This window comes from Boleophthalmus pectinirostris, unplaced genomic scaffold (genome assembly GCF_026225935.1).
Source record: "Boleophthalmus pectinirostris isolate CB_2022bp ecotype Guang Dong unplaced genomic scaffold, ASM2622593v1 HiC_scaffold_18, whole genome shotgun sequence".
Taxonomy (NCBI): domain Eukaryota; kingdom Metazoa; phylum Chordata; class Actinopteri; order Gobiiformes; family Gobiidae; genus Boleophthalmus; species Boleophthalmus pectinirostris.
In genome coordinates this window covers 6,114,381-6,124,757 of record NW_026571133.1, presented here as the reverse complement: position 1 = coordinate 6,124,757, position 10,377 = coordinate 6,114,381, and the positions used below count along the sequence as shown (strand labels likewise).

General features: G+C 40.2%; 1 protein-coding gene across 1 annotated transcript; it reads left to right on the top strand.

Moving 5' to 3' along the window:
• Positions 1–236: 236 nt before the first annotated feature.
• LOC110162498 (protein NLRC3-like) lies at positions 237–9,119 on the top strand. The gene is given in 11 exon segments (XM_055154197.1): positions 237–372; positions 584–698; positions 3,259–3,361; positions 3,436–3,490; positions 3,584–3,782; positions 4,712–6,045; positions 6,047–6,483; positions 6,564–6,732; positions 6,797–6,967; positions 8,905–8,951; positions 9,033–9,119. Coding segments are annotated over 8 exon segments (2,457 nt in total). The 5' UTR covers positions 237–372; positions 584–682; the 3' UTR covers positions 6,941–6,967; positions 8,905–8,951; positions 9,033–9,119.
• Positions 9,120–10,377: the final 1,258 nt, after the last annotated feature.

The window sequence follows — 10,377 nt, the reverse complement described above, 5'->3', positions numbered from 1 at the left end:
GAACAGCTGATCTGAATGTATTGCAGTTTTTGGAGGTGGGGGAGGGGAGACCATACACAAGACTATACAGCTTTTGTCATTTCATTAGTTTGGACTTTGTCGAGCTTTGGACTTTTGCACTAAATTGTAGTTTTGTTTTGTTTTTTTTCTTTTTTTTTTGAGTTTCCCTGTGAGGACATTTAAAGCATAACATTAACACACAGATCATTGTTACATTTAGTTGTTCAGATGTACAAATCTGACATGCTGCACCTCTTGATGGTGAAAGGAAATGTTTGTTATGTCTGAGGTTTGTGTGGGAGATGACTTCCTTGAACTAAAGTGAAAGTCGAGCAGCCGGCGATGATTACAAAAGAAACATACGCTGATTCGGTAAGATTAATTTTCATATAAATAGGCTAAAATCTTGCTAGCACCACCCTTGTTTACATTTGTCAGTATTTCTTTGGTTACTAAAATGCCAGAAAAAAATTAAGTGATGTTTAGCATTAGTAAAACCTCTACTGGTTTAACATTAGTCTAACTGAAATATGACAACCCAATGTGAATACCTGGTGGCAACTGTGACTTGTACTGATTGCAGTGATAAATCCTGGCCAAATTAATAAACCAGTGAAGAAAATGGAAAACTGGGAATCAGGATCAGAACATACTGGATTTGGATGTGGACTCACTCCGAGAAATGAAGAGAGCCACAGGTAACAGTACATTACAATTCTGTTGAAGAGTTCTCAAGCAATGCTCATCAAGGTCCAGATACTGAATAGTAACAAAAACAAAAACTAAAAAAAACAAAAGGTCCCACCCATTTTTTAAATTTTACTTTATATATGTCAACATGTTTCAACTCACGTACCAGTTTTCATCAGGTAAAAAGTAGAAAACATGACAGTGCATGACAGTATTTAAACACATGGCCATGTGACCAAACAACATGTGATACTATAAGATATAGAACAAAAACAAAAAATGTTAGCTGAATATCAATCAGGAATAAAATATTAAGATTAAAATGACAAATTACACTATGTGCAGAGATTTGCAAGCATCTTAGACATACAATTCTGGATGGGGCGGCAGGGGCTCCCCAATTATTTGAAAAGTGTACAAAGTGATAACTGACAAAATATGAGACAATATAGACCCTGTGCACTTGTTACTATTTAAACCGCAGTGCAATGCCACTTCAAGTTGTAAAACTGCTCTTGGGTAACTTACTTCCTGTTAGCATAGCACTGCGGTTTAAATGCAGGAGACAACTTCTGTCTCAGTCGTTTTTCAGCTTCGCCTGTGTAATCTTGTAGTAGTCTTCATAGAAGCAACAACGACATCGTAATAGAGAAAGGAACAGCACCGTCCCCAAATATGAAAGTGTCATCCCAAAATATCAGCGAAATCACAAAGTAAGCCTGACATTCATGAACGGCACTTGTTCGTCAATGGAGTGGGTTGCTTCTCATACTAAATGTATGCAATGTCTCAAACAAAAGTATGTATTTACTATAAATACAAAAAATGAATTGTACTGTCCATTTAGTGTGATCTTACATGCACTGCTGAGCAATAGTGAGTAAGAAGAATGCAATTTATAAAACTACCTTTCTTGGTACATTACAATAATAATATATTCTAGGTTCCATCTGTTAGTCACATGGACACATACATGTCCTTGTCTTAATCACTACTAAACACGATTCCAGGATAAAAAGGGGAGTAAGATCATTGCTTATTACTTATAATATCAATGCTGTTATGTTGGTTGAATATCTTGAAACAATTATGACTTTACAGGAACATGGTACAAAACTCACTGAAGATGCTTCTCAGATCTGTCTGTCAAGAAGAAGATGGATCTATAGCAATGCAATGTGTTCATTCCATCAGTACTGAAATAAAATGATCAAATTTGGTTTTGTGATCATGCTTAATAACACACTCTTGTACTTGTAATGCTGCACTGACATTGCTTTGCATAAGTGAAGTGAACACATATACTAGCCAGCCAGGGTTAAGAATAATTCCCATTTGCACACTGAGGTGGACTGGGACCAAAAAGCGGGCCTGGACTTTTCCCCCACAAACCGGCCCATGATTTAAAAAAATTGTAGGACCAGGGGGAGGTCGTATCTTACCATCTCCAAAAAGATGGTAAGATAGGTTGACACGCAACTAAAACAAAACAAACACGTGATTTGACTGACAGCTTAACTTAAAAAGATTTACCCTCCCACCTGCAATTTAAAAGAGCCACGCAAAATAGCAATCAGATGCTAATAACTCAAGTTCTGGTTAAGAATCTGGAAGTTAGCATTTTCTTGTGCACAGGGTCATGCTTTTTATGGTTTGAACACTAACAAAATCAAAATACCTCACCTTGACCTGAGCTGTGTTTATTTGTAGTGACCCATCCAAAGACACAGGTAACAAACATCTGCATAGGGCCAATCTCTTCCTATTCGCATGAGGTTTTTTCATTATTTACTGTTTGTGTTTACCACTTACAGAACAACAGAAGTTCCTGAACCTGAACCAAGCAGTGTGTCTCTGTGCAGTGAACAATCTAGAGATGCGTTTTTAGTCTTTAAACAAAACCCACAGGACCACAGGTAGTCCCCACGTCCATACAAATGCTTTCTTTAGTAATATTTGATTTGGGGTTTTGTTTTTTGTTTTGTTTTTTTCATGTGTGTGTGGAAAAACTATTTGGGTGTGTGTCAGTAAGTTTTTCACTTTAAAGGGGATTCACATGAACAGAGGTAACCCTAACTCCAACCTAATAATTTCATATTGACTATGGCACTATGTACTTTTGTGGTGGGGGATCTGCCACCCACTAGTTTCCATAGAGATGTTTGTGTAATCCCTCAGTCGTCCAGGTAGCATCCTCAGAAATTTTATTCTGTCAACAGGACAAAGTTTTTGATCAAAGACATTTCGCAGCTCATTCATGCTGCTTCCTCAGTTCTGACTGAATGGAGGAGCTAACTGCCCTAAAAATACACACCTTGTTTAGTTTCTATTTGTTAGCTAGGTATATTGAACTGAGACTGAGACTCACAGTAAAATAATAAGCCTTGTTACACTGACAATAACTGTAACAACATTACTGCAGTTAGATTACTCGTTGCTGATAAAAAATAAAAATAAATAAATAAAAAATCTCTATTAGTAACACAGTTATACTTAAATAATGTTATTTCCAACACTGTTCATACTCATATGTTTTTCCTTGTTTAATTTTGTGTTTCCAATTTACAGAAAAATGGAAGTTCCTGAACCTGAACCAAGCAGTGTGTCTCTGTGCAGTAACCGCTCTAAAACTAACGGATTTAAACTTTAAACAAGAGTCACATGATTACAGGTAATCCCCACAACACTACAAATGCTTTCTTTAGTAATATTTGATTTGGGTTTTTTTGTTTGTTCTTAACTTAGAAACACTTTACGAAGAAATACTACGGATGGTGGACAGTTGGAGAGTATATTAAAGGTCTGTGACCTATATATATATATATATATATATATATATATATATTTATTTTTTTTTAATATACATATATAAAATGTATATTGTATATTCCAGCGACTGCAGGACGACGTTCTGACTTTTGTAAAAGAGCTGCTGGAAAACTTCCGTAAAGTTTTGGTCTTGGATTACCTGGAATGCTTTGAGTGTGAGGAGGAAGAGGAGCAGAGCAGCAGCAGAGAGGCAGTCCTGAACATCACCGTGGACTTCCTGAAGAGGATGAAGCAGGAGCAACTGGCTAAGACTCTGCAGACCAGTAAGAATTCTGTTTCAAGTACAGAGGAATAGAAGTTGAGTGTGATTGGGGCCTTTCACTCAATTCATAGATACTATATGTAGAAGAGGGTTGTCCAACAAGTTTACAAAAGTTTCTGCCTCTCCTTGAGGGGCAGTTTGTAAGTTAATGGAAATTGTGTTCAAGCATTAATGGGACAGAATTTTAGATATAGGACCTAATTTTCTAGTGAGCCAGAGTGTTGGAGACGTGTGGAGACACTTTTTAAAATATTCCCTCCAGTCCTTGTATTTGCAGAGGTCGCTGGTGCTAGACTAGTGCATGTTAATGGCCATAGTTATCCTGCCACTAAAAACAGTCTTACCCACTCCACAAAACACCCGAGGCAAATCTATTATTACATCAGACTGTCCATGTGAATGTCTGTGTTGATAGAATAATTTTAGAAGTAAAACCAACCATTTATGTCTTGATGATTATGTCACTGCAGCAGCAGTGAGTTGTACTTCCTGATAGAAAGCTTGGCAGCGGCGGGCTGATATCACCTAGCACCTATCTTACTGGCAAAGTAAAATTCCGCCGCTACTGAAAAAATAGTCCCTCAACATGCGACAACTCATGCGATGCAAGGTTAGTTTTATTTCAAACATTGTTCTATCAACACAGACATTTACATGGACAGTCTGGTGTAATAATAGATTTGTTTTGGGTGTTTTGTGGAGTGGGTAAGACTGTTTTTAGTGGCAGGATAACTATGGCCATTGACATGCACTAGTCTAGCACCAGTGACCTCTGCAAATACAAGGACTGGATGGATTATTTCAAGAACTGTCTCCACACGTCTCCAACACTCTGGCTCACTAGGAAATGAGGTCCTATGACCAAAATTCTGAAATGTCCCTTTAAACAGTCTCTGTATTTAATATTAACTGCATTTCTTTTTTGTGTAGGATACCATGTTCGCTTATGTAGGAATAGACTGAAGAAGCGTCTAGAGCAGCGATTCAGCAGAGTGTGTGAGGGAGTGGCTAAACCTGGAGGCTCCACCCTCCTGAAGCAGATCTACACAGAGCTCTACATCACAGAGGGAGAGGCAGCAGAGTTCAACCAGGAACATGAGATCAGACACATCGAGACTCCGTCCAGAAAACCAGCTACACCAGAAACCACCATCCAATGTGAAGACATCTTTAAAGCCCTCATCCACAAACAGGGGCCTGGCAGGATAGTGATGTCAAAGGGCGTGGCTGGCATTGGAAAAACTGTTTTGACTCAAAAGTTCAGTCTGGACTGGGCTGAAGGCAGAACCAACCAGGACTTTCATCTGCTGTTCCCGTTCACTTTCAGAGAGCTCAATATGCTCAGAAACACACAGTTCAGCTTGGTGGGACTCCTGCACCACTTCTTCAGTGAATCCAAAAAACTCTGCAGCTTTGAACAGCTCCAGCTGCTCTTCATCTTCGATGGTCTGGACGAGTGCAGACTTCCTCTGAACTTCACTAAAACCAAGGTCCTGACTGACCCCAAAGAGTCTGCCTCAGTGGACATACTGTTGGTAAACCTCATCAGGGGGAACCTGCTTCCCTCCGCTCGCCTCTGGATAACAACACGTCCTGCAGCAGCCAATCAGATCCCAGCTGAGTGTGTCTCCATTATGACTGAGGTGCGAGGATTCACAGATTCACAGAAAGAGCAGTATTTCAGAAAAAAGTTTAAAGATGAGCAGCAGGCCACAAATGTCATCTCCCACATCCAAAGGTCTCGCAGCCTCCACGCAATGTGTCGTATCCCAGTCTTCTGCTGGATCCTCTCCACAGTCCTGGATCATGTGGTGAAAACCAGGACAACAGACGAGCTGCCGCAGACCCTCACTGAAATGTACATCCATTTCCTGGTGGTCCAGGCCAAAGTGAAGGGCCTAAAGTATGAAGGCCGCTCCGAGATAGATCCTCCCTGGACTCCAGAGACCGAGGGCATGATATGGTCTCTGGGTAAACTCGCTTTTGAACAGCTGCAGAAAGGAAACCTGATCTTTTATGAGTCAGACCTGGAGGAGTGTGGACTGAACGCTGCAGAGGCCTCAGTGTACTCAGGAGTGTTCACACAGGTCTTTAGAGAGGAGCCAGGCCTGTACCAAGACAAGGTCTACTGCTTTGTCCATCTGAGTGTGCAGGAGTTTATGGCTGCTCTTCACGTCCATCAGACCTTCATCAGCTCTAAAGTCAACCTGTTGTCCACTCAACACTACATTAAAAGTTCTGACCCAGAGGCAGACTTTTACCTGCTCTGCAGTGGACCAGGCCTTACAGAGTCCAAATGGACACCTGGACCTGTTACTACGCTTCCTCTTGGGTCTGTCTCTACCAGCCAATCAGAACCTTCTGCTTGGTCTGCTGACTCAGAGAAAAAGTAGATCTCAGACTAATCAGAATGTAGCAAAGTACATCAAAATGAAACTTGATGAGTCTCTGTCTGCAGAGAGAAGAATGAACCTGTTTTCTTGTCTAATCGAGCTTAATGACACGAGTTTGGTCAAAAACATACAGTGGTACATGAGAAAAGAACACTGTAGACACTGCTCTTGTGCAGAGTGGTCTGGACTAGCCTTCACTTTACTGTCCTCAAACTCAGACCTGGAGGAGTTTGACCTGAGGAAATACTATCCCTCAGAAACAGCTCTCATGGGCCTGCTACCGGTCGTCAATGCTTCCACCAAAGTCCTGTGAGTTCTAACTCAACTCTTACAGTTCCCTTGTGATTTTGGTCTCTAATGTTCCTCTCCCCCTCTCTCTCTCTCATCAGTCTATGTGAAGGTAACCTCTCCCCTCACAGCTGTGGTCATCTGGCCACAGTCCTCAGCTCCTCCAGTTTGACATACCTGGATCTCAGTAACAATGATCTCTATGACTCAGGAAGTAGAGCAGTTGTGTTCTGGGCTGAAGAGCGCCCCCTGCAGACTGCAGACTCTCAGGTGAGACGGCTAGTGGTGGACTCTACATTGTGTCCATGTTAGTGGTAATGTTATGTGTCTTTAGATTGTCAGGATGTCTGGTGTCAGAGAGGGGCGGGGCTGCTCTGGTCTCAGCTCTGAGCTCCGCCCACTCTCAGCTGAAAGAATTAGACCTGAGCTACAACCATCCAGGACACTCGGCAGAGCTCCTGACCGCTCTACAAGATGACCCCCTGTGCCCACTGGAGTCTCTCAGGTGAGGTGAACAAGTAGACCTATGATAATTCTTACTATCCTAACAAATATCAGTCACGTAGCCTTAAAACAGATTCTTCACACAACTGAGCTGCTACATGCCAATAAAAATAATACTAAAAATCATGTAAAGTCCATGTTTGTCAATGAAACTCTGAGCTGTAACTGTAATGTGCTGTAATGTGCAATGGTAGAAGTTTAACAGACTAACCTGTCTTTGTGGCCTCTTTGGTCTTTTCACAGCAGTTTTTTTTATTTGTCTGAAACAAATTTTTATTTCACCTTCTTAGAAAGCCCGGGCCTTCAGTTTCTCTGTCCTTTAAATACCACGTATGGGCCTATAGTTTACGTGCATCTTTCCCAGAGTGGTAGAAGTGATCCCTACTGAATGCGTAATTTTAAAGTACCTCAAAGGTCAATACTCCAGCAGCAACAGGGAGGAAATGAGAACTGGAATTAAGTCAAAAATAATAATAATAATATTGTTTCACCTTGTAAAGGCTTGAATTTGTAAGTCAAATGGTTTTGCTCCTGTATTCAGGAGGTGAAAATGTATTATTATTATTATTTTACTTAATTTAAATCCTCATTTCATCTTTGTAGCTGTTGGAGTTTTTACGTTTGAGGCCCCTAAAATGACGCATTCTATAGGAATTGGACTTGGTACCCTCTGAGAAAGATACGTGTAAACTATAGGCCCAAATGTGATATTTAATGGACACACACAGAAAAACTGTAGGCCCAGGCTTGTTGGATGCTGGTCACTCTGTACTTCCATCATGGTAAACAGCCGCCAAGTGCCCTAGACCCCACCACTGGATTTGCCTGAAACGCAGAAAATGCTTCGCACTGCACCTGTTTAGCTGCGCAATTTATTTAGAAAAAAATATGTTCAAAATGAACAAAAACTGCAAAAGACGTCAAATAAACAATGTCAACAGAAAATCTATTTCCATCACATAACAAACTCACCTAACAATAGACAAATTGGGGAACATTTAAACTGGGCCAGCTGTAACAAAAAAAGGTGACAGACAAGCATGTAATACTTGACAATAAATACGTAGACTAATTGGAATTGGATTTAATAAGCTAATTATATTTAGAATTAAATAATCATAATGTAGCTAATTAGCTAAATTATATCAGTAAATGCTCTAATCTTCCTGCTATGGTTCAGGCCAGAGGGCGGGAAGAGAGTGGAGCCTGCTGGTTCACGTCCAGGATAGTTCAGTTCAGTATGGGGCTGGGTCAGCCCTCACAGAGCCATTTGGAAGTTTTGAGTCATTCACTGTTCAAATTGTTAAAAAAAAAAAATGTAAGGACATGTATAATGGCAGGATCTTGTAGAATAAACTGTAGTAGTCCAAGTCCAAAACAGCATTTCCTATCTTGCTCTTTCGTAGCTCACGATAATCACTATATTGACTTAACCTTTAATATACATATGAAGACTGGAACAATATTTTTAGGGGTCAATAAGACATAATAACTTATATGACTCATTACAGACTAATAAGTGTTTATTCTGCTAATTACTTATTGCAGCTCATGATTTCTTAACAATATTGTAGATTTAGAATAATTTAGCAGTTTCAATCTGCTCTTGGATTATTGTGTGAGTGGCATAAATTAGTTTCAGTATTTTGGCTTATCCTTTATATTTATTTCAGCAATATATTGCATTTCAAAATGTGTTTCTGCGACAGGACTACACATGCACATCATCTGTATAACCCTATGTAAAGGCACATTCACACAGTAAAAGACTGTGGCGAGCACTACGATGTAGATGAGGCATATAGAGCATTTTGAGTTTTGGAAATGTGTGATTATGGATGCCTCTAAATGAAGAGCAAATGAAGTGGGTCTAAATGTACCATAATTAATAAGAGTGGGTGAACACTGAAAATGACAAATCTTGTGTCTATGCCTCAGATTAAAACCTGATGGAGAACAATGGATTGTCCCAGGTCTTAGAAAGTGTAAGTTTTTTTTTTTTTTTTTTTTAGAATAATCTGTACTGAAAAATATACAAAATTAGATCAGTTTCTTCTGTCTTTCAGACTTCGGTGACTTCTGTCTTGAACTGGACTCCAGCACGGTCAACCCAAAACTTAAACTGATAGACCTAAAACACGTGAAACATGTGGAGAGAGCGGAACCGTATTCTGAGCATCGGGACAGATTTGACTCTTGTCCTCAAGTCTTGTGCTCCTCTGGTCTGACTGGCAGCTGTTACTGGGAAGTGGAGTGGAATGGTAGATTGGTTTACATAGCTGTAAGTTACAAAACCATCAGCAGAAAAGAAGACCAAGGGGACTGCTTATTTGGAGAAAATGAGTGGTCCTGGAACATGAGGATCATAGATGGACGCTACTCTTTCCGTCACAATGGGCTCAAAAGTGGAGCAGAGTTTCTTTGCTGTCACTCCTCCCCCAAGTCATCTAATCAAAAGGCTGAGTACTCAGGTCGGGTGGGCGTGTTCCTGGACTATAAGGGTGGATTTCTCTCCTTTTATGAGGTCCTCTCTAATGGAGACATGTTTCACCTCCACACCTTCAACTCCACCTTCACAGAGCCACTGTTTCCTGGGTTTGGGCTGTGGTCTGGATCCTCAGTGTCCCTGGTGAATAAACCAAACATCTGTGAGACTTAGAGCTGGATATTCCTAAACGCAGACAACGTAGGTTGTGTAGGGCCCCACGGCTGCAAAGGGCCCCACCGCCCAAGTCCCTATATGTTTTATATGTTATCTTGTCTGACTGTCAATCTACAAGAAGTTATAACAAAATGGGGCTCTAAATTTCACTTTGCGATTGGTTAAATGGGTTTATACAATACGGCCTCCCCCTCACTCACAAACACGTGTGTCTGTTGTCTTGACTTTGGCTCACTTCAAGAGGTCAGCCCCTTTGGATGGCAGCAGGTTACTTACTGTTGTGAATAAGAGAAGCTTTGCCTTTGCTGGGCATGAATGACCAATGGATGAGCCACAAATGTGCTCTTGTTTGCACTAATGTAAGATATGTGTGAATTTGTGTGCATATTATACGTATATTCATATAATAGCCAGATAATTAACCACACATTTGTTTTAAGTTTTCCTGCATTTAATGAACACAAATAACATGATCATGAAGTGAAACTAAGCTAAAGGTTTCATGGCAGTGTGTAGTACTAAAGCCTAATCACATTGTTATGCAAGAGATGGCAAGCCTATATTATTTATAATGAATATAGCCCTAAATCAAACTTTTATGTTGAAGTATTTATTGTAGATCATCCTAAAGTGTGTTTAGGGGCCTAATATTGCACTTCTACAAAATATTTAATAATATGACAGAATCAATGGATTATTTCTGTGATTTCCATTTACATTTTGGGATTGGGAAATGGGAAACAAATTGT